This window comes from Danio aesculapii, chromosome 18 (assembly GCF_903798145.1).
Source record: "Danio aesculapii chromosome 18, fDanAes4.1, whole genome shotgun sequence".
NCBI lineage: Eukaryota > Metazoa > Chordata > Actinopteri > Cypriniformes > Danionidae > Danio > Danio aesculapii.
The window spans coordinates 39,858,309-39,882,971 of NC_079452.1; the positions used below are offsets into that span (position 1 = coordinate 39,858,309).

The 24,663-nt window shown below is 34.4% G+C and overlaps 1 protein-coding gene across 2 annotated transcripts; it reads left to right on the forward strand.

Moving 5' to 3' along the window:
• The first annotated feature begins 744 nt into the window (after nt 1–744).
• si:ch211-260p9.3 (1-phosphatidylinositol 4,5-bisphosphate phosphodiesterase gamma-2) lies at nt 745–23,491 on the forward strand. 2 transcript variants are annotated; one of them, XM_056479031.1, is made up of 32 exons: nt 745–791; nt 3,705–3,912; nt 4,267–4,458; nt 6,449–6,539; nt 6,615–6,662; nt 6,745–6,829; nt 6,986–7,069; nt 7,171–7,214; nt 8,125–8,197; nt 8,444–8,545; nt 8,643–8,761; nt 8,848–8,933; nt 10,495–10,612; nt 10,716–10,884; nt 10,968–11,003; nt 12,734–12,814; nt 12,941–13,012; nt 13,104–13,184; nt 13,260–13,438; nt 13,826–14,032; nt 14,185–14,304; nt 15,833–16,013; nt 16,136–16,174; nt 17,443–17,509; nt 17,700–17,857; nt 17,992–18,082; nt 18,269–18,490; nt 20,250–20,374; nt 21,536–21,653; nt 21,737–21,907; nt 22,159–22,241; nt 23,137–23,491. In XM_056479031.1, exons 2-32 carry the CDS (start codon nt 3,729–3,731, stop codon nt 23,143–23,145), a joined length of 3,435 nt encoding a protein of 1,144 aa, XP_056335006.1. In that variant the 5' UTR covers nt 745–791; nt 3,705–3,728; the 3' UTR covers nt 23,146–23,491. The 2 variants fall into 2 exon arrangements, with proteins under 2 accessions (XP_056335006.1, XP_056335007.1); XM_056479032.1 differs by lacking the exon at nt 12,734–12,814.
• The last annotated feature ends 1,172 nt before the right edge of the window (nt 23,492–24,663 follow it).

Below are 24,663 nucleotides of genomic sequence, written 5' to 3' on the forward strand. Positions count from 1 at the left end.
CATGAATAGTGTAGAAAAGATGTACAGAGTCTTTGGTATTTTATCAATCATGCTGTAATTTATATGTTAAATATGTCGTTTTAAACTTCAGACTGTGAATATCTCCAAATAAGTCCTTGGCTTATGTCTGACTTAATATGCCTTCATTTTGCAACAGGGCAAACCGATTGACCAACATTTACATGAAGCAATCCAACAGACTTTTCACTGCTTTCTTCACTAGTCATTTTCCCCCATTACTTTTCAATGACACTTTTAAAATGGACAAGTAAATGAATATAGGGGTTTATAAATTGCATCTTAAAATATTATTTTATTGTAAGTAAAGCTAGAAACCCAAAGTCTTATTTTGGGACAACTGTTAAGCTAAAGAAATAGCACCTCAGAAATATCTCTCTCAATCTCTCTTTCCAGTAAAGTCTGTTTTCAGATGTTTCTTTTTTTTAAGTACACCGCTTTGCTTTAAAACAAAGTCTGTGTCGTGTTTGTCTCTTATTTTCACCAAGAGATATTTTTTCAATGGTTTAGAGGCCTGTGGCATAAATCATAAATGAAGGTATTTCTTATTATATTTACTGAAGTATTTATATATTTAAAGGCATTGACATGTGTAAATGTAATTGCGAGTATTTATTTGTTTTTTTATCTGGAATGCTTGCTTTTCATCACATGACATAAACTGTCCTGGATTATGTCACAGGATATGGTTTTTCTAAAAAACTTGTCACAAAAATAACCACTATACGAAACCTCGTCATTTCTCATTTTGTGTTGCGCTCTGAAACTAAAAGGTAAGTGTGTCTATTACATTTATATTTTAACAGTTTTTGCTTTCGTAAATATATTGCTTAAAAGCAGTCTTTACTCTAAGCTTGTGTAACTGGGATGTAACTGGCCTGTTTATTTAAATGCATTAAATGATTAAATCAATTAGAGTTGAGAATTTGGCTAAATGAAAGGTGAGTACAGTAAAAGAACAAATACATTTTGAACTATTTATAGACCTTTTTATATTTAATAGCTGAGCCCCTTTCAGCTATATATTTTTCGATAGTCTACAGAACAAACCATCATTATACAATAACTTGCCTAATTACCCTAACCTGCCTAGTTAACCTAATTAACCTAGTTAAGCCTTTAAATGTCACTTTAAGCTGTATAGAAGCGTCTTGAAAAATATCTAGCAAAATATTATTTACTGTCATCATGACAGAGAAAATAAATCAGTTATTAGAAATGAGTTATTAAAACTATTATGTTTAGAAATGTGTTGAAAAAATCTTCTCCGTTAAACAGAAAATGGGGGAAAAAATAAACAGCCCCGCTATAATTCAGGGGGCTAATAATTCTGACTTCAACTGTATATAATTCACAGAAAAAAAATTACAATATATAACTATTCAGACTTCTTTTTTTCCAGACCATCTAATGCTGAATTAAAATCACATTGTCTAAATTCAGTTATCATGACATTCATTATCCTTTTTTTAAAAAGACGTAAAAATGTGATGAATTTCTAGTATTTCATGTCGCATTCATCTTGATCAAAAATCTGCAATTTTGTGATTTTTCTAGGCAAGTCAGATGGGTTTTAACAGCCAAGCTTATAGTCCTATGAATGAGCAGTCATACACCAAAATAAGTAGTCAAGATCAGGATAAATATAGCACATTTTGGTTTGTTTTTCCACAAAAACCCTTTAATATAATACCAAAACACATTGAAATAACCCCTTGTAACTATTCTGACCATTCTTTTTTAAGCATAAAGGGCAATGAAACCTTTTCAGTTCAAGGCAGAGCAGATAGAGGTGTCCATTGGCTCACCAGGTCAAAAAAAATCTGACCCAATGCGCAAGATGCATGATTTTATAGTTTACAAAGTTAAAATGCAAAGAAATAAACAGGAGCACTTCTCTACTCCTGAATCCCAAGGTCTGAATACAGACATCTATTCCCTATGTATTTCAACCATTAGCCCTGCCGGTGATCTAGAGATTTTAAACATGGCAGCAAGGCGATGTGTCTGAATGGTAGAGAACTCATCTGATAAAAATCCATTATTATCCAGTTCTCATACAGCTCTCGTGACAAGAAATGCTTGCTACACACAAACAATTTGGCTGTATCAGTGGCTCTGACAGCATCGTAGGGAAAGCCATGAAACATACCCTGTGGATCATGGAAACAAACACATACGACCAGATGGAAATGCACCATAACCACCTAAATACTGTATACACTGTCTCACAGCTTGGCAAGTCTGTTCATATGGGTCTGTGATCAGAAAACACGTGATGTCATGAATAATTAAGAAGCAGTATCTTCTCATAGGATAAGAAAACTCAGCTATAAATAATAATGAGAAACCGACACGTCATGACTAGACAGGCAGATAGCATTACATCACAGATTTTGATCCTGGCCCAAAAGTAATTTTAAATCTGGAAGATAAAATTAACTGACAAAAGCTCAAAATTATCCAGTTTTCCCCACATTTATAGCTAACTGGTGCTAATGTTAATTGATACTGAACACACACAAATCTGTTAACACTTCAAAAAAGCATTCCAGAGTTTCTTGATTCTTTAAGGTTCACTACCATTATGAATTAGTGCAAGCAGGTCTTTTCTGAAATGAATAAATTAGAAACAAACCAGGGAGAGTAAATGTTCATCTAATATTTCAGCTCAAACGGCAAAATTTTAATCACTGAATGTATTGTTGGTCTTTTTGCATTTATAAGCATCTGTCAGATATATCAACCTGATCTCACGAGAAAACATAAGTATTTTACGTTTTGTCAGTTTATTGGCTAATTCATACTAATTCGTACGACTTTAGTCATATGGAATTGTACGATTTAAAAAAGGAGGCGTGGCACCTAACCCCTAAACCCAACCGTCACACAGCAAATCGTACTAAATTGTACGAATTAGATCATACGAATTCATACGAATTAGCCACTAAATCAAAAAGTTACGAATTGCCATGAGATATATATATATCTAATCGAAGTCAAAATTTTTAGCCTAAATTATTATTTTTTTTCTTTCAAATATTTTCCAATGTTGGAATGTTTAACAGAGTGAGGAATTTTTTCACAGTATATTCTACAATATTATTTCCTCTGAAGAAAGTCTTTTTTTTATTTCGGCTGGAATAAGTTTGTAACATTTTAAGGTCAATATTATTAGCCCCCTTAAGCAAGATTTTTTTTTTTAATTGTCTACTGAACAAGCCATTGTTATACCACGATTTGCCTAATTATCCTAACTTGCGTAATTAACCTAGTTAAGCCTTTAAATTGCACTTTCATCTGAATACTAGTATCTTAAAAAATATCTAGTAAAATATTATGTACTGTCATCATGGCAAAGATAAAAGAAATCAGTTATTAGAAATGAGTTTTTAAAATGTTTAGAAATGTGTTGGAAAAATTTTTATTTCCGTTGAACAGAAATTGGGGGAAAATATACAGGAGAGTTAATATTTCTAACTTTAACTGTATATCTATTATTTACACCTGACAGTCGTTCACTATTAAAAACTGAAGCATGAATTTATGAAGCATGAATTGACTTCATGTTTAATATGTGAATAGTAAAGCCTGTTTCTTATTTGATTCGCCATCTCAGTCATTTTAATAATCACCTGAGGGATAGTTTGGCCATTTATAATCTTTGTCATTGTTATCTATGGCAGATAATTGTATGGGATGCAGTGACGATGGGTGTCAGTGAGTGGAATGAGCTGATGGAGGATGTCAAGCAACGTGGGATTATTGAGCATCTTCAGATGGGAACTGAAATGATGGTGTATCAGCAGAAGACTGAGAGACTCACTGTTCAGGTCATTATGGAGACCATGCAAGTGGCTTTAATGCGCTCAGGTGACAGGATAGTCAAAGTGGGTAAGTAACTTTCTTGACACTGGACTAATGAAACAGACGAATAATGAAATACTTTGTATTAGTGTTAAGGTTCTTAATTCCAGTCACGCTTTATTTGGTAACACACATTATTTGGTAGTATTTAGGTTTAGGTATTGGGTATAGGGATGTAGAATAAGATTATACTTTATAACTACTAATAAACAGTTAATATTATAATAATGGGCTGGTATCAAGCAAGTACATACTATTGTGAATTGTAAACTAAAGTTGTCCTAATATGCACTAATTCTGCATTCAGTTTTAGAAGATTTGCTGGTGTCTTTCAAATGAATACTTATATAGCTTATTCAAATGTTTAATGTGCATTTGCAGTGGACATTTCTGAGCTCAAGGAGGTTCGCCAGTGGAAGACATTCAAGGATTTCCAGCGATTTAATGAAAGCAGGGGGAGTAAATTTCGAAGAATCTTTTGCCAATCTGAAAAAGACGTTCAACAGGACAGGAAAACCTGTTTCACCATCTTCTATGGATCTGATTTTACTTTAAAGTCATTGAGTCTAAATGGTATGCAATAACTTTCATTTATTTGACATGGATACTGTGACAGCTGACATACTACTGCCATACAACTGCTCTAAAAATACATTTATATACTTTAATTTATGCAAAGAAGCATTAAAAATTTTCAAAAATGTAAATCACGATTGACTGGAAAATCATAAAAAAATGTTTTTCAAAGAATATTAAGCAACACAACAGATGTATCTTGAGCACCAAATTAGCATATAAAATTATTTCTGAAGGATTTTTTGACAGCTCTGAAAATTTTGCTTTGTCATTACACTGTAAAAAAAGTGATTTTTACTTTACTTTAAAGTGAGTAAACCCATTGTAAGTTGGAACTGTTGTTGACAGTTGTTGGCAATGGGTTTACTCCCTTTTTAACAGGAAAAGTCAACTAATCAATTTAAAAGCAATGGGTTTACTCACTTTTTAAAAGGAAAAGTCAACTAATCACTTTTAAAGCACTGTGGTGTTTACTCACTTTTTAATAGGTAAAGTCAACTAATCATTTTAAAAGCAATGGGTTTACTCACTTTCTAAAAGGAAAAGTTAACTAATCACTTTAAAAGTAATCAGTCTACTCCTTTTTTTAAATGTAAAGTCAACTAATCGCTTTAAAAGTAATGGGTCTACTCCATTTTTTAAATGTAAAGTCAACTAATCGCTTTAAAAGTAATGAGTCTACTCCATTTTTTAAATGTAAAGTCAACTAATCACTTTAAAAGTAATGAGTCTACTCCTTTTTTTAATTGTAAAGTCAACTAATGGCTTTAAAAGTAATGAGTCTACTCAATTTTCAATGTAAAGTCAACTAATTGCTACAAAATCAATGGGTTTACTCACTTTTTTAAAAAGTAAAGTCAACTAATCCCTTTAAAAGTAGTGAGTTTACTCCATTTTTTAAAAGGTAAAGTCTCCTAATCATTTTAAAAGGGACAGGTTTACTCAGTTTTTAAAAAGTCAACTAATTTAAGTGGTAATTTGAAAGGTAAAATCAACTAATCATTTTAAAGGCAATGGGTTTTACTCACTTTTTAAATGATGAAGTCAACTTATTGTTTTTTAAAAACCAATTGCCATACCAATTGGTTTTTTGCGTTTAATCACTTTGTTTTTTACAGTTTACATGAATAAATGTAGCTTTATATATTTATTTATTTTGCATAGTAACATTTTTGTGTATATTCTAGTGTTAGTGCTGATCCAAGCTGGTTTAGCTTGTGGATCAGCACACTTTTCACTAATGAAGCAAGTATTATGCCAACTTGCTAGTTAAGCTTCCTTAAAGATATTAGCAACACATAATCATCACCGAACATAATATATGCTGGTAAACAGCTATGCTGGTGTTGTGAAAAAATAAATGATTGAATATAGAAGAGAGAACCCAGTCCAGGAGACTCGAAACAAGCAGAATTCCTTTATTGAGACGTGTTGGTTAATCTGCAGTCAAACAGCGTCTTCGAGAAGTCCATGTGTCTGCAGAGCCTATTGGAGGTCTGCAGTCTGCGAGTTTTATCACAAGTCTGAATTAAGACAAAGATGTTCTGTCTATATTGTCTTAGGGGGAGGGGAGATGGCTAAACAAAGCATGCAAATTCAGTTTTGGAGTCAGCAGGGTAAATTGGCATATAGGTGTAGAAACCGGCCCAGCTACTGACCACACAAGTTAATCAACAAAATGGTTTCTGTAGCATGAAAGCATGACCCGCAAATTATGTTCTGGAGACAGAAACCGCCTGACCAGTTGACCGAAAAGAGAAAACAAGTTACACAGCCGTGGTGTGAAACTGACACTTTACATTGTGGGAATTTAAATTTATATTCCCACACTGGCAATAGCACACTTACTGGAATAGCCCCTATGGAGCAGACTGTAAATGCCTAAAGTGTACTGTGGTAAACAATCTTGACCTGCTTTTTGCAACTGTCTCACCACATGTCTTTATATGATAATGGTGTGCTTATTCTGAGGTTTGCTGTTTCATAGCTCATTCAGTGGAGGATGCAGAAAAATGGCTGACAGGACTGGAGTTACTCAGACAGACACTGGCACCTCACACACCAGTTATTATAGAGAGGTACACACACATATAGTGTATCCTTAAACTGTAAAACGAATCATATACTATGGCTCAGTTTTTCATCTATTGTAGTTGGCTGAGGAAACAGATGTATTCGGTTGATCTGACAAAGAAAAACAGGTTTTCCTCTTTCTCTTTTAATCACATCTCATTCACTGTAAGTCCTGTACCGCTGTTTCATGCCATTTCATGTCTCTCACAGCATCACCCTAAAAGAGCTCAAGTCGCTTTTGCCACAAATGAACTTCAATGTGCCAAGTGGACGTTTTTTGGAGGACAGATTTATGGTACAAACAATACTGAAAGTTTATCACTGAATTCAGCATTTGCATTAATTAGTATAAATGTTGATTTTAAAGATGTCCATTGTACCTACTAATGACTAGATTTGTTTGTTTACAAACACTTATAACACATTTTACATGTTCGAATGTTGTTTTCAGGAGGTTGGAGCAAATGATTATGTCCTCAATTTTCTACAGTTTCACAAATTATACAATATTTTAATATTTGAAAACCAAAAGTTGGTAAGTGTGCAGTGTAACATTTCATTTACTGTACATGTTATTTGAGGATTATATCAATATCAATCCTTTATTGTAATATAATTTTATTCCCATTTTATTAGCTGATGGAGGAGTTTGAAAAAGGGCCTGCACCTTTCATAATGAGGTACAATCATTCAATGCTTTCGTTTCTTTTTGTGCTTTAACTGCACCATATCATTGATTTAAATTCAAGTGTATTAGGGCTGCACGATATTGGAAATATCTGACATTGCGACATTTTATTTTGCTGCGATTTATATTGCCACATGACAACAATTTCGGCAGATGACTTGAATAGCTCTATTTGGAATGAAATATTAATTTAGATTGGATATTGGAAATTAAATTGGATTAATTTAGATTGGAATAATCTTGTAGATGAGTGAATCAAAGAAATTGCAAGAATACATAAATGAGATAGAGCAAAGATAAAAGTGAAATAAATGGTCGAAGACTCAGTTACAGTAATACAATACACTTTTATGATATTTTGCCCCCGATGATGATAGATCATGATATATTACAAGAAAACCATCCACAATATATCACAATATTTGTAAATGAAGGGGGAAAACTGCATCAAAAAGTTATTCACATATATTTCTTAAAATTGCAATATTGATATATGTTTGATCCACCATGATGAAAAGTGCCACCTCATGCATATAGCTATTTTGTCTTGCACCTATTATTGAATAATCAAATGTAATGTAAAATGTAAACATTGAACATTCTTCATTGCTGATCAACAATAATAATCCCAAATTCACATTGCAGATGCTGCGATGTGACTATTGCGAATGCACACATTGTATTATTGATGCTGAAACAATATATTGTGCAGCCCTAAAGTGCGATGTATAGCATTTTTCACAATAATTATAGTAACAAAATAGATTTACACAAAACGGTGCACAATATTACATTCAAAATAAATATTTATAAAATGATTATAAGAAAATGTATTTTACTTTGTTTATTTAGAGGTTATTCTATAAATCATTGTTATTTGTTTGCTATGCATTTCTCTGCAGTAATACTGATAGACCTGACTCTTCTGTAGTTGCCCTCAACGATTTTCAAAACTTTCTTTTATATCGACAGAAGGTAAGACCTACTGTTTAAAAACTTGTTTTAATTCGATTTTTAAATTACTTTTTCTATTTTAATATGTTTTTAAATGTGATTTCTTCCTGTGATGGATGCACAGCTGAATACTGAGTAGCCATTACTCCAGTCTTAAGTGTCCAATGGCACTTCAAAAACAGTCCTAAAGCTGTTTTGGTTAAAATCAATATTTAAAAACTAACTTTTCATTTACAAACAAGCTATACAGTTATTTTCTTTATGTAGGAGCCCTGGGCCAAAGATTTAATTAAGGTACAAAATTTAATGGCCATCTTCATCAATGACGCCACAAGGAGGACAGAAGATCTAGCCTTGACTGTTGGAGAGGTAGAGGATATAAAGATCTGTCATTGCATCAAATAAATGTGCACCCAGATAATAAATAAATAAATAAATAAAATGCATTTCTTTTTTATCTTGCAAGTTCCTCAGTTTTCTCTTCTCCAAAGAAAACCAAATTTGGGATGAAAAGTTTTCCGAGATTTGCCCACTGGACATGAACAATCCACTGTCTCACTACTGGATCAACTCTTCTCACAACACGTCAGTGCTGCTGCTCTTCATGCTGCTTCTCCTCATCATCATGTACTTCTTGTGTTACTTCATGTGTTTTGCTTTTTTTTTCACAGATATCTGACTGGAGATCAGCTGCGTAGTGAGTCTTCAACAGAAGCGTATGTGCGCTGTCTGAGACTGGGCTGTCGCTGTATTGAGTGTCAGTGAACCATATAGTTCAAGTTTTCTCCATAAATATTTAACTTTTCTGCTTCATTTTATGCATTGATAAGGCAATGTTCTAAAAATCTGACCTTGCACAAAAATATCATTTAAAAAATTACAAAAATAAGCATTTCAAAACTTTTGACAAGCTCTCTTTAAAAAACTAACAATGAAAGAGTTAACTTAACACTTAAGTCTTGTAGACAGACAAGAGCTAATATGTGGCAAAACTTGATTCTGACTGTTTAGAATAACTTTACATGTGGCACAATGCGGAGCCAGGCATGACGCAAGTGTTTTTTGCTAGTTTCAGCCTGCCTCAGGTATACTTATCACATCCTGTGCCATGTTGTTTAAATAGAAAATGTGTTTTAATGCTCATCGTTGGCATCTTGCCAACTTAATTGACCAACGTAAGTCAGTCGAGCATTTTTTGGTTATTTGAAAGTGTGTTCGTGCTTATTGCACACACATGGACGCACAGCAGCACACAAACCTCTTAAAAAAAGAAAAATTAAAGCATTAAAATGTAAAAGATTATTATTGTCTGCATAAATATAATAAATGCGCAATTGCGTCACCACAACTCACTCTTGACGGGAACGGGAGGTGAGACTAATGCACATTATACCAACACAACCCCAACCCTATGCCTAACCCAAAACCCATTGAGAAAATAAGGACAGTCCTTTTGTGCCAGGTGGAATGACCATTTTTCCAATCCTTTTTCAAACACGCCTTAAGTGCAACAAGACCAAGCACCATGATTGTTAAAATAGCAACTCTAGTGTGCCACCTTGACCGAAACTTAAAATTTTCATTAAATTCCTTCATAAAAGCCCTGTAAATGTTTAAACTTGTTTATCCCATCGTCTTTCTCTGTGCACATTGGCAAATCTGAATTTCTTTTCCCATGTTACACATCAGCTATAATCACCCTATTGCTTAACCTGCTTGCCGCTATAGCCATACCCCAAACTCTCTCTATTGGTCAAGTTAGAAAATGCTTTACTGATCTTGAGTTGTCCGCTCTCAATGTTTTGATAATACCAAAGAGGCTCAAGTTTACTCTTTTAGGGGTGAAAAACGCATGGATGGCATAGTTATAGTAGTCAATGAGCAGTTAATTTAAGTAAAATTAATTGATTTTGGCATATCAATTAGGGCTGGGCCGATAAACAATATTATATCAGAACGCAATAAAATTTATGTCAATAACAATAATAAGGTCTGCACATTTTTACTCTATATTGATCTAAGAGCCAATCACAGAGCAGAAATGTGCAACAATGGTAATCTAAAAGTGTGTTGATATTAGGGATGTATCAAATTTTCAGCAACTGAAAATGTTATGCCATTTAATAAACCCTCCAATTTTTGTAGCTTCAGTCAATGTTGGGGTAGTCTTTAAATCTGAAAGGATTAACCACTTATATTGAAATATATATCGTTATCATTCAATATCGAAAATAACTATTGAGATTGTATTTTTGCCATATCGCCCAGCTCTAATATCAACCTAATATCACCTTTAATATTGTGTTTTTCCATATCAGTGGACTGCTGGAATGGTCCAAACGAACCTGTTATATACCATGGTCGAACCATGACCTCCAAGATAAAGTTTAAGGATGTGGTGAAGGCCATCAACGATCATGCATTTACAACATCGCAGTTAGTCATCAAATTTAAAAACACATTTAATGCCATTATAATTTTGGTATGTAAATTCAGCACTATTATTTTACTATTATTATTATTTTATCTCTTTTGGCAGGTATCCTGTGGTGTTGTCTATAGAAGAACACTGTGATATCAAGCAACAGAAAATGATGGCTCAGATATTACAAGATGTTTTCCAGGACAAGCTCCTGACTGAACCTCTGGATTCAGAAGCAGAACATCTACCTTCCCCAAACCAACTGGAGGGCAAGATCATCATCAAGGTAGAAAGAAACTAGTGGTTGAACCTATTTCTTAACTACAGAGATCCTCCAATTGCTTTAGTTTATTTTATTTTCTTTAACAGCACCAGAAAATAAAAGAGAATGACCACACCATTAAGGTAAAAAAAACACACTAAAGGCCTGTTCTCAGCAATAATGATAACGATAATTTTTTTTAATAAGAATCTGATTTAACAACAGGAAAGTCCTGTATAGTAACAGTGTTGGGGAAAGTTATTTTGAAAGTAGTGCATTATAATATTGAGTTACTCCCTAAAAAAGTAACTAGTTGCATTACTTGGTTACTTTTATTATACATTATTATAAATTATTATTATATTATATTACTTTTGAGTAACTTTTGCATTACTTTTCCTTACCTGGCTGAGGTTTGATCTCTTTCAGAACTTGCAAGTGTTTTTAACTTTTTTTTTTTTGTAGAGAACAACCACCTATATAACCTACACCTTCTTTTTCTTTTAAAAAAAGGTAGGATAAAATTATATTTTGAGAACTTTCTGAGCCCAGAGCTAAACATGCTGTATATACAGATTAACGAAAGCTTGTAAAGTAATGTGTTTACTACTTTTGTATGTTTTGTGTTATTAGTTAGAGTAAATTCACTTTCCATTGAGATAAAGATTGTAATAAAGACTAAGAGTAGGCTACAAACATGAAATAATTTATATTAAGGCAAAAACAGATTTGAAACCTTTAAAATGTTTAATAACAAAATTAACAATAAGATGATAAAAACCCTTACTAGATTTCAAAACTATGAAGTAGTTAAAATTAAAAACTTACAAAGTAGTCGCCTCTACAGTAGATAGTGGCTGCATCTCCTCAACAATAAAAGCAATAAAAAAAAAAATTTTATTTGGTCGAAATAATTGTTTTACCTGGAGAACGTGAACTGATGTCAATCACTTGTTGTTTAGCAGGAGGTATTCAATGTCATGTTTCTTGCAGTGGACAAAAGTTTTACTTACACATAATCCACACTTAACAAATATCCATCTCTTTTCTTCGATGAGTTTAAAATTACAAAAATGTAAGTCTCCGGCCTGCCATTGTTTCTGTTTCTGACTATCTGTAGTGATGAAGGGCGATTCGCAAATGAATCGTTTGTTTTAATCGGATCTTCTAAGTGAACCGGTCGAACCAGTTCACCAAACTGAGTCGCCATGAAATGGTTGAGCCTTCAGTAGGTTAAGTACTTTATTACTTACTTTTTAACATGCCGGATACCCCCCTCTGACTCTAAATAAACCAATATGCAGAGTTATTCAGTTACTAGAACAGTACCCTGACTCATCTGCTGTGACAAAAACCTGATGATGATGAGTGAGAGCGGACTGTCTGTTCCTTCGCAGCACCCTCTCTCATTGAGTGTGTGATTCAACCTGACTAAGGTAATTTTTATTCCGCAATATATTTTTTAAAAGCCAATTAGGCAAGGTAAAAAGTAACTCGCATTCTATTTTTCTAAAAGTAACTTTATAAAAGTAATATTATTACGCAATGCACGTTACTTATAACACATTACCCCAACACTGGTACCAAATGATAACACCAGAGAAGAAAAATATAATTTAAATCACTTGGAGATCATTTTGTGTGGCCGTTGAATGCCTAAAACATTGAGTAAATCTTAAAATATTGCTCTAGTGAACAAAAATTATATTTCAATATTGTTTGTGTATTGGATAGTGAGTGGAATATTGTGATATCATTAAAACAATGATAAGCTACTAATATTTTGTCTTCATTTTAACAAAATAAATATATGTGAGTTTGTTTCCAATCGTTTTTTGTGCATCATATGTAATTTTCTAATTTCCCTGAACAGCCAGAGGAAGAAAAGGGAAACACTGCTGTGAAATGTAAATTAGACAGCTTCAGGAAAATTGGAAACACTTACAGGGAGAAGGTCCATATGTTGTACACATCTGTCTTTCTCCTTTGCAATTTTTTTTTCCATATATTCTCAATTTTCCATTAACGAATCCAGTTTTTGGTCAGCTAATTTTTCATTTTTTTTTTTTTTTTTAAACAGATAAGAAAATCAAAAGAAAACAGTGTAGTGGAGAAGGAAGGAGAGCTTTCCATGTGGGATCCAATAGATAAGGTGCTTTAAATTAATTGAAATGTGATCTGTTTTTTTTACTATCAATGTATTCATAATGAGATGGTCATTTATAACCTTTTTTTTTAAGTAGAGGTTTTACAAGCATGACTGTGTGATCTCAGATAATAAGCTGTACTATTCTGAAGAGAAGGGGGAGGAACGCAGTACACTGGTAAGTCATGATGAAGATTGCAGTGTTTGTGTTGGTAAATTCATTCATACTCTGCATTTGAATTCTTTCTGAAAGACTGAGGACAGCTCAGAGCTTCACCTGTCAGCGCCCTGGTTTCATGGACGTTTGGCCGAGGGCAGAATAGCCGCTGAAAAACTCCTGCGTCATTACTGCAAAGGGACGGATGGAAATGATGAAACCTTCCTGGTGAGGGAGAGTGACCACTTCATCAGAAACTACATTATCTCCATCTGGTAACCCTTCAGCACTATTCTGCTTTTTAAAAGGCTGAATTTGAATAATAATTACATTTTCTGACACACCTGTGGCACAAAATGTACAACCTGCTGTGTATAATATAGTATTTTATGGTGCGAACCAACCAGGCTATCTTTTTTTCTATTCAAGAAACTTTTCATATAATCTACTGCCATTATTATTATTATTAATAACGTAACACCAACAACAATTAGCAACAAATTGACAAATTAGAAGGATTTCAGAAAACCCATTAGTAAATCCCAAGTACAAATTACCAAATCACAGGAACAATTGAGCAAATGTTATTTCAAACTGTAGTAGTATTTCATTCATAATAATGCTGTTTAGTAAATGCATTATATTCTGAATAATTTCTGTAGGACACGTGGGAGAATTCAGCACTACAGAATCTTCTGTTCCTCAGAAAATGGTCGCACATTCTTTTTCTTGACAATCAAAGAGTGCTTTCCTAGTATGTGTGCCTTGATCGATTATTACAGACAGCATTGGATCAACTATGACAGATTCAACTTGTGCCTCAAGAATTTCTTGCCGCGGCTCAATTTCGAGCCTCTCCACCACATGGGGTAAAATGATTTTTTTAATTAAATATTAAAACAACTTACTAATGCACATATATTCCAAACACACACTCACAAGTTTGAAATTTACTGGTATTGATATACTTGTGAGGACACACACATATGCTCTCATCTAATTGTTTTATAATTGTTGTTAGGTGGTTTTACAGTAACATGAGTCGAGCTGAAGCTGAAGACTGTCTTTTGAGGATCCCTCGAGATGGAGCGTTCCTCATCAGACAGAGAAAAGAGCCTGACACCTTCGCCCTTTCCATCAGGTTCCTCAGTTTTTTTTTCATTTTTCATTTCTATACAGTCCTTGGACATTTACTGAATCTCTGTTTACAGCTGTTTAAATCCATTTGCATTACATTACATTTATTAATTTAGCAGATGCTTTTATTCAAAGCGACTAACAAATGAGGATAAAAGAAAAACTTTTCATTATCTATTATTATTGCGTCTTTGTTATTGAGTGTTTGTAAGAAAGTGTCTGGTGTATATAGAGAGGAAAGAGTGGGTTTCCTGCAGAGTGTTTCTCAAGCCCACTTCCCTGTGTGAAGCACACTCAGAATTGCACAGTGTTTCTGCAGTAACATGAAGTGTTTATAAGAAATAATTATTTCTGTCTCGTTCATATAGTGTTAAAAATTAAAAAGTCTTTAAACACTTTTCTTGTTTATGTGAATATAGAGTCTGTGAATAAGTGTATATATGCCCTTTTTCTGATATTATTTCTGAGAAATATTCTGATATAAGCTCAGATAGTTTGCATATGACCAAGAAGTGAGAAAATTCATACAGAGCTTTTTTTTTCATTATGCTGGACACTGTGGGTTTGGTCTAGAATTGGGACTGGTAAGACATTATGCTTTTCACAAATTGATGATTTCAGTATGATTTCAGGTGGCAAAATTAAAATCCCGGCTGCATTCCAGTTCAATTTATGCCCTACACTTGCTAACTTCCCTCCATTTGTACATCAATGATACTGGCGGGCCATTTGAATGGGTTTAAATGGAATGCCCAAAACCCTTGAGCACTTGGAAACTACATTGTTGTGACATCTCTATCGCATTGCATTATGGGACATATAGGTGCTGGAGTTGATATATGAAGCCGACTTGTTCTCTTGATCAAAACCGAAAAGAAAGGAATAAAAAAGGTTGGAGCCAGCTCCAAAAGGAAGGTCAGCTCCACGTGGGTGGGACTTGAGCTCCAAGTGGGCTGTCTAAAACCCCTGGAGTTTTCATTGATCTATTTAATGTCTCCTACATGACAGTAAAACTATTGTGTTTTAGTAATAACCACACCTACCACAACCCTAAACCAAACCTACTTGTTGTGTAATTCCCACCCACTTTGAGGTCACCTGAAATACTTGCAGCATAAATCCCTCCCACTTGGAGCTCTCCTGGTTGCAGCGATCCCTAACTGAAATCAAGGATATGACCATGTAAGCTTTCCTCACTCACTTGATGAAGTGGAACACACTTTAAAATGGCAGTGGGGAATTCCTCGAAGCAACAAGTGATGGCACGTTCACAAGTGTATTTCTAAAAGTGGAGTGGAATGCAGCCCTTATCTGGCTAGTGCACTTCTTCAACACATCCCGTAATGTTTGGGAATTAGGTTAGCAGGCGAACAGTAGGTGGCATTTTGTGGCTGTTCTATTTGAATGATTTAATTTCACCCACTCATGGTTGAATTAACACACAACACACAAGTGTAAACAGGTCCTTACCTCTCTATATGTCATTTTATATGTATATCATGTAATGTATATTGTGTTTATTTGTTACTCAGATTTGAAGGTGACATCGAGCATTACAAGATTTGCCGAAACAGCAGTAAATATGTGTTGGCAGATGCCTATGAGTTCTTTGGTCTTGAGGATATGGTCAGCTGTTTTAGAAATCAGCTTTTCTACGGCAAGACAAAACTACGCTACCCGGTAACGCCACAGTTAGTGGATCGCTTCTGTATGGTAAGAGGAGAGAGAGTGAAGGAGAGAACGAAATTAGCCAGATATATGAATTATTCCTTAAAGAAATACAACAGCTTCAACCATTTACAAACTGTGGTTGATAACTTTTTTTTCTTTTTTAGGAGGATCTCTCAACAAATGATAGTGAGCAGTACAGTGAGGTAAGTACTGTGGTACTTGTTTCATACATATAATGACTGAAAGATTATTTGGATGTTATAATAGCCTACATTTTAAGACAAGCTTGAAATGTAATAAGTGAAGTTTATTTATAAACTAATTTCGAGAGGAGCACATGCTTATGATTGACTGCGGCTAGTCCCGCCTTAGCTAATACATGATCCACCAATCAGATGATTCCTAAATCGGTACAAATAACCAGAGTAACTTACCTTAGCCATCTTCGTCTTGAAGAATCCCCCCTTCCACCCCTACTCTTCCCCTTTCCTTGGCAGGGCGGCATGGAGGCCCAGTGGTTAGCACTGTTGCCTCACAGCAAGAATGTCACTGGTTCAAGTCTTTACCTGGCCAAGTTGACATTTCTGTACGGAGTTTGGAGTTTGTATGGAGTTTACATGTTCTCCCCATGTTTGCGTGGGTTTTCCTCTGTCTCTCTGCTTTCCTCCCACAGGCCAAAAACTTATAACAAGTAAATTGACCAAACCAAATTGGCACCATAGACGAGCAATTAATCAGCAATATTCTGTCTATAGTTATTCAGAATTTGCATTCACTATTAACAAGCAGGGGAGTTCTCGAGGCCTACATGATATCAAACTCCCTTCTAGCATTGCAAACAGGAGGGAGCCCCGGGTCTCATGAGCTTAGGGCTCTCTCTCAGGACAGCAATCCAAAAACACTTTATAACCAATCATCAGCTAAGCGTGAACTTTTGAAATGTCTTAAATTACAAACTATCGATCGAAGTGGCATATTATTAGTTTTAGTTAATGTATCATTATTAAAATATTCGTTTTCTTTGAAACATGCTGTATATGCATATATAAATGCATATACACTAGCTATTACATAATTAAGACCAGCTATTATATATTGAGTGCATCAAATATATATATATAAAAAAATTTATTATTAATCCAATATCTTATGCAAGATAATAATTTAATATTTTATTTTATTTACATATTTTTTTTTACATATAATCTGAATACTATATATACAATTATTATATTTATTATTTGTTTGTATATATTCAATTAGGTATGTATTTACACATTTACTTATATAATTATAATAATTATACTAAAATAACGGCATTTACTGTATGTTATAAAGTCGTGTTTAATATGAATTCATATATTTTATACTGGATCAAGTGTTCATTTTAGTTATTTATAAAATAGAAATAGACAATTTTGTTCATATGTATATACTCAAACCAGATTTGAGCTCTGGATTTTTTCTTCAGGTTAGTGAAGATAATCCATTAGGTGACCAATGTAAAGGTGTGGTGGACATATCGAAATGTAATGCTGGTAAGATTTTTTCGTTGTTGTGAATATGCTTTGTACACATACAATATACATGATGTCTACAAATTGAAGCTAAATTTAAAAGTAATGTGAGAGAGATTCATTTCAGTTTTCCAATAGTTTGTATTCTATAACAAAAGCTCCACTGAATAACAAAATAACAAAAGACTCTCTTGTTGACCATTCTCTTCAGCACGCAAAGCCAAATTTGGCAGACCCCTCGTAGTGACCCTGTTGAATAAGGAGAACCAAAAGCTAACCGAGTTCACATGTGAGATCATGGAGCAGTTGGATGAATGGTACCTGGTCATTCTGAACATCATCCAAAGAGAACAAAGTTTGGAGAAAGCGGTCAGTTTATCGAAGTTTTATCTGAGACTCCACACAAATTACAGATATATAGTGTGTCTTTCTGTCTAGATTTTCATATAATTGAATTATCTGCATCTATGTGCTGACAATATCTCCCTAACTTCTCAAAACAGAGAAAAGCAGAAGTGGAGTCCAAAACCAAAATAGCCGTTGAGATGTCAAACATGGTGGTTTACTGCCAATCTATCAAAAAAAAGACCTTCGGTATGTACTGTAATTTACAAGAAAATTGAACCCCCCGAAAAAAAAAAAAAAATGAAAAGCAGCTGTACAGTATCACACACATCAACAAAACAATTCTAGGCCACATTCAAAACATTTTATAAAGGTGGGTGAACTGGACATTTAATTAATTTATAATTGCATTCTGCACTTTTTATGACCTCTTAGAAAATTACAACTACAAAGAGGTCCGCTCGCTTCCAGATAACATGATTCCAAAAGAGGGGAATGAAAGCGGCGTGGAGAAATCAGACTGCATTGCAGAGTACAACCGCACAGCACTGACCCGCGTTTATCCCTGTGGTGGCAAAGTTGATTCCTCCAACTTTGACCCCTGTCCTGCATGGAAATTAGGCTGCCAAATGGTGGCTCTTAACTTCCAAACGGATGGTAGGTCAGATTAAAATGTTTTAAAAGTCTCATTTACTCCCTCAATCACTGTCCTTTGGCTTAGTCCCTGATATATCAGATGTCACCACAGCATATTGAACCGCCAATTAGCCATATATTTTTGTGGATTATTTTCTGCTTCACTAGTGAGAAAAGGATAAAGAATAATCACAATAATAAAGAACGAGCCTCCTCCATTCGGCCTCTTTACTTTCTCTTTACTTTTACTCTTTACTTTACTCCTTTACTTTCGTGGAGTAAGGAAACGGTGTTGTACGCACTCGACTGAAGGCATCCATTAGCCTACATAATTAATTTCGTTTGTTAAGCAAACAATGTTTCCAACAAATTAATAAATACACAATAATAACGAAGTGTGGTAAAAAAGTTATATTTAAACACGTCCTTTTCTTATGCCCCATATGGTGACGCATATGTCTCCAAAACCTGACAGATGGACAAATCTAAACTTTTTTTTTATTAAAACAAATATAAATATGCATATAATAAATGATACTGCTATTTATAATAACATTATAATAAAAATGCAAATTGTCATGAATAAACTGAAAAAAGCCCCCCGCCCCAACATTAAGAAGGCATGGAGGTAGTTATTATATTTGTGTATTGCTGTACATCCTGTGTGTACTAAGCAACGTGTAAGTGTTTGGACCTGCTTAGGCGCATAACTAACACAATCTGTGGTGGACTTTAGACCAGCTTTTACTTGGTCAATGGCGCTGTCTTTTTCAGTTTCTCAAAATAGCAATGCGCCAACAATGCGCCTTAACACACCTCCTTTATAGACCAGCACACCCATGCGTCCGCAAAGTGCTATTTTTTTTCTTGCGCCTTATTGTGCCGGATGTATGATAGAACCTTATAAGTTAAATAAATCACTGAAATAAGAGGAATGTGTTATATTGGGTAGTGGAAAACACTAAATGGGTTAAGGGATAGTTCACCCAAAACTGAAAATTCTGTCATAATTTACTCACCCTTGACTTGTTACAAACATGTCTGAGATTCTTTCTTCTGTTGAACACAAAAAAGAGATCACTGGAAAAAAGCTGAAAACCTGTAACCATTGACTTCCATAATATTTGTTACTGGTTTTTATCTTTCTTCAAAAATATTAATATTTTGTTGTGTGTAGGAAAGAAACGAGAAATGAGTAAACAGTGAGTCCATTTTCATTTTGGGTAAACTGACCATTTAAGCTGTTTAATTAATTATTTGGCAAAAAAAAAGTTGAATATGAGTTTTAATTTTATTATGCCAAAAAGATGGATGTTCATACAATTTAAATATGGATGTTATATTTGACTGTTCATTCATTTCCTGTATCGCTAACAAACCTCAGGACACAAGAGGGTGACAGAGGGCCATAGTATGTCACCATAATTCTGTTTGGATGGAAAATGTTGCAAACGTGGCCTTTAACATCCAGATTAATTTGCTCATCAAATCAACCATCACATCGAGGATATTTAGATAAGAAAATTACATTACAATCAATCCTTTCAAGAGTTCTCTTCAAATATCTGAGCCATTAACCCCACATCCCATTATTAGTCATTATTGGGAAAGCTAGCTATAAACATCTTGACATTCTCTTGAAACTTATGCTCCCCCATGACTCTACTTGACTTTAGAGGAAGAGTTTACATTAAAGTCTGCTGCAGTGTCCCTATATGATTGTTAAACTCAAGCATCGGTCTCCAGTAAACACGTCTAATAAATCTTACCCTCTCTTTAGATAAGTTCATGCAGCTGAACAGTGCTCTCTTCAGTCTGAATGGAGGTGCAGGTTATGTGCTTAAACCAGAGTGGATGCGAGATCCAACCAAGAGGAAGCCTGCAAAACAAAGCATCAGAATCAGAGTAAATCACCTTTATTTGCTTCACACTGCAGATCATCTTCATTCAGTTTCAAGGAGCTAATAGATTTTCAGGGTTATTTTACTCTATTGTATATGTGTTGTTTACATATAAAGCTTAAATGTAAACAATTACCTCACACATTCAGAATACTGTATTAAATGATATTACTTCACACTATATTTTCGGTTGATTAATTTTCAATAATTCTCTCCAGTGTCTTTTATCATCACAATTGCATTCTCTATACATGTTTAACTTCATGTATAGTATATGTGTTTTATGTTTAATAATTCACTCAATCATAAACGGTTAACGTTACCAATAAGAACAGTTTGACTACGTTAACGGTATGTGTAAAATATGTATTTTTTAAATATAAGAAGTGCCAAATTTCTTCTAAAGACTGATTATTGCCCATTATTTGTCATAATAGGATGATTAACATTGACTAATAGAATAACGTTACGTAAAAACGTTGTTTGGCGTGACGACACGTAATTTGGCTGTTAGCTATATAACGTTAACTTACACAAACAGAAGTTGCTTGTCCAAAGCGTTAGTCAAGGGCAAATTGTGTAGAAAGTCTTGATATAATCGCTGAAGCCGCGAAATTAATCTCTTACTTCTTACTTTCGTTTCAGCGTTGTTTGTTTATGATATTAGAATTTACGTTACCGAACGATCCCGCGCTCAATCAACAAAACTCAGGTGATGGTAGCGATGGATCATCTAATCGCGTCTGATTGGCTCTTGCTCTCGGAAGCTCAATATAGTAATATAGTATGGTTTAATTGTGCGTACTAGTCGTTTTTGCCCCTTGTCTTACATTTCTTGTGCAGTTTTGTTTTTTCGGTGGCTTTTTGAAGTGTTCTTGTTGAATTTTTGTTAAGTTATGGCTATAATTCCACTATTTCTCACTCTCATGTCGTATCAAAAGTGTATTTTATTTGTGGACTCCAAAGGGAGAAATTAATTTCATTGAGTAGCTCAGCAGATTCCATCCACTTTCATCATGTGGAAACATTTTCTTTCATGCTCCGCAGACATATTTGAAAAGGTTTTGAATGATATGGTGTGAGTAAAATAATCATTGGCTATCCACATCTGAGAGGTAGGCCACAATTGTCAAAAATATTATTAATTTTCTTTGGATTTCTGCAGGTTTTAGCAGCCAGACATCTGCCCAACCCAGAGTACATTGTCAGTCCGTTTGTCCAGGTTGAGTTGTGGCCAAATTCAGGTCAAGCTGAAGACTACACTTTCAAAACTACCCTCTTTAGTAAGAAAGTGGAAACACAAGTTATTATAAGCACCATTACTTTTAGTTGACGGCTCTGTTGATGACTGCTGGTATGTTTCCAGAGGATAATGGACTGAATCCAGTGTGGTTGGGCCCAATGAATCCACCCAAATCCTTTGAAGTAAATGAGCCAGACTTGGCCTTCCTGCGCTTTGTGGTTTTTGAGGAGGATATGTTCTCTGATGCCAAGTTTCTTGCACAGGCCACTTCTCCTTTTAGATGTATTCGCTCAGGTAAATCCATCTGAATACACCTTTGAGCTTACAAATATTTAATACTAAATCATTAAAATTACTGACAAATGGTCAAAAGCTAGTTTTTTGAATAGGAACAGAGTGAAAAAATGTAAATTACAAATTACTATTGTTTTCATATTGTGGGCTTGCACTCTGATCTTTTAATCTTATTATTTATCTTATTATTTTATCTTATTAATCTTATTGTCAAATCTTTTCTGTTCCTTGTTTTATTATTGTTTTATTAGGTTATAGGTCTGTCCCACTGAAGAACAGATTTAGTGAAAATCTGGAGCTTGCGTCTCTTCTGGTGCATGTACAGCAATATGAGGTGAGAAAGGATCAGTTTACCCCCCCAAAAAGTCTGTTCACACTCCCATTATTCCAAATTTGTCTGGCTTTTTTTCTGTTAAACATAAAACACATTATGAAGAATACCTGATCCATATTTTCCCAAAAAGACAATAGGCTTCATTTACAACCATTCTCATGAACAATTCTGCTTTTAAACCCCACAATTACACACTTTTCCCTAAAAATCTGACATGATTTCTAATCTGAAATTTGCTTTTAACCAAGAACAGAATTTCCGAACACTCCAGACCAGTCATACACATATGAGTGATGATAGTTCGCTCGGAATGATCTGTTATTGCTGATTTATTTATTATTTATTTGTATGTGGTTATATGTGATATGTGGCTGTAAAGTAATATATACACTACCTGAAAAAAGTCTTGTCGCCTCTCCAAGTTTTATTTCTAGTTGATCATTTGGTATCAAAAGTGGCTTCTATAAAAGGCAAATTCCTCTAGATTAGGCTTATTTTACCAAAATAAAATATGATCATGCCTTGATTTTTAATTATTTAATTAGGACAGTAAGGTCTGACTTTGCTTTGACAAAAGTCGTCACCAACCAGAAATAATGTACAGTAAAGAATATAAAGTCATAGTGCAGTGGAAAAAGATTTAATATTGTGTATGACTCCCATGAGCTTGAACGACTGCATCCATACATCTCTGCAATGACTATAATAACTTAATAATTAAGTCATCTGGAATGGCAAAGATCGCATTCTTGCAGGACTCCCAGAGTTCATCAAAATTCTTTTGATTCATCTTCAATGCCTCCCCCTTCTTCTTACCCCAGCCATTATCAATAATGTTCATTTCTGGTGACTGGGCTGGCTAATCCTAGAGTACCTTGACCTTCTTTGCTTTCAGGAACTTTGATGTGGAGGCTGAAGAATGAGGAGAGCTATCCTGCTGAAGAATTTGCCCTCTCCTGTGGTTTGTAATGTAATGGGCAGCACAAACATCTTGACACCTCAGGCTGTTGATGTTGCCATCCACTCTGCAGATCTCTCGCACACCCCCATACTGAATGTAACCCCAAACCATGATTTTTCCTTCACCAAACTTGACTGATTTCTGTGAGAATCTTGGGTCCATGCGGGTTCCAGTAGGTCTTCTGCAGTATTTGTGATGATTGGAATGCAGCTCAACAGATGATTCATCAGAAAAATCTACCTTCTGACATAATAAAATAATAAATTCTTCTACTTAAGAACATGTTAAATCCAGCGTACATTGTTCTTATTAAGTTTCTTTAAAAAACATTCTTAAGAAAATATTGGCGAATGAGAACCAATGACTTGACTGCTATAACCGTCAGTGATGTATTCAGCCTTACAGTAGTGTGAGAAATCCAGAGATTTTTGGCACAAGCTTTACCTGTATCCTGAGTTTCAACAAACACATTTGGAGCGTAGAAGGGCCATTTTCTTTTAGATTAGTGAACATTAACCTCAAACCTTCTGATATAAGAACAGAATCGACACCAGAAACATATAGCAGCCTAATCTAAAATAACACCATTTCCTCATTCCGGTCAGTAATAACTAATCTATTTTGTCAACAGGTGTAAAGTAAACACGCCTTAACCACAAGGAACTGGCAGACCTGTCAGTGTGTGAAAATGCTGAAAAGCAGGATGTGTTTTTTTTGTCTTCTGCTTTTGGAGGACACGTTCCAGGTTCTGGATCATCACATACATATATTTTGCAGTGATAAACTGAGTAAATTGACTTAAGTTGCACATGCTAGAATACTTAAATAGTTTTAATAACGGATTTTGGCAGAAGTGTATCACATCTATGCATTTGAATTGTTTTTGCACTACTTCATTTGTAAGTTTGTACAATCTATGTGCCATTATGGTTCACATACTAACACTGGGGATAACATTAACATCGCATATACTATCAGGAATTGCATAAAAATTAAATAATTTTGGTGAATTTAAAAGCAATCTTAATTTTAAATGTTCTTGATTTGCATGTTTTTTTTTTTTAAACTGATATTGAAATGAATTATTATACAATATTATATAGTATATTTTATACAATATTAAAAAAATAATTACAGCAATTAAAACTTTGTCAGAATCTCTAGTAAATTCGATTTTTTTAATACAATGATTTATTCTGTTGTATATTCAGAATCGGAATTTAATTTTAAACAATCCTGATTTTAGTTTATCCAGAATCATGCAGATCTAGTGCACAGCAGGCATAAGATGGGTCTCAAATTCAATTCCTGGACGGCCACAGCTCTGCACAGTTTTGCTCCAACCCTTATCATATCACAGCTGATCTAGCAGTCTCGAACACCTTGATTACTTAGATGAGCTCTGTTTGATTAGGGTTGGAGCAAAACTGTGCAGAGCTGTGGCCCTATAGGAATTGAGTT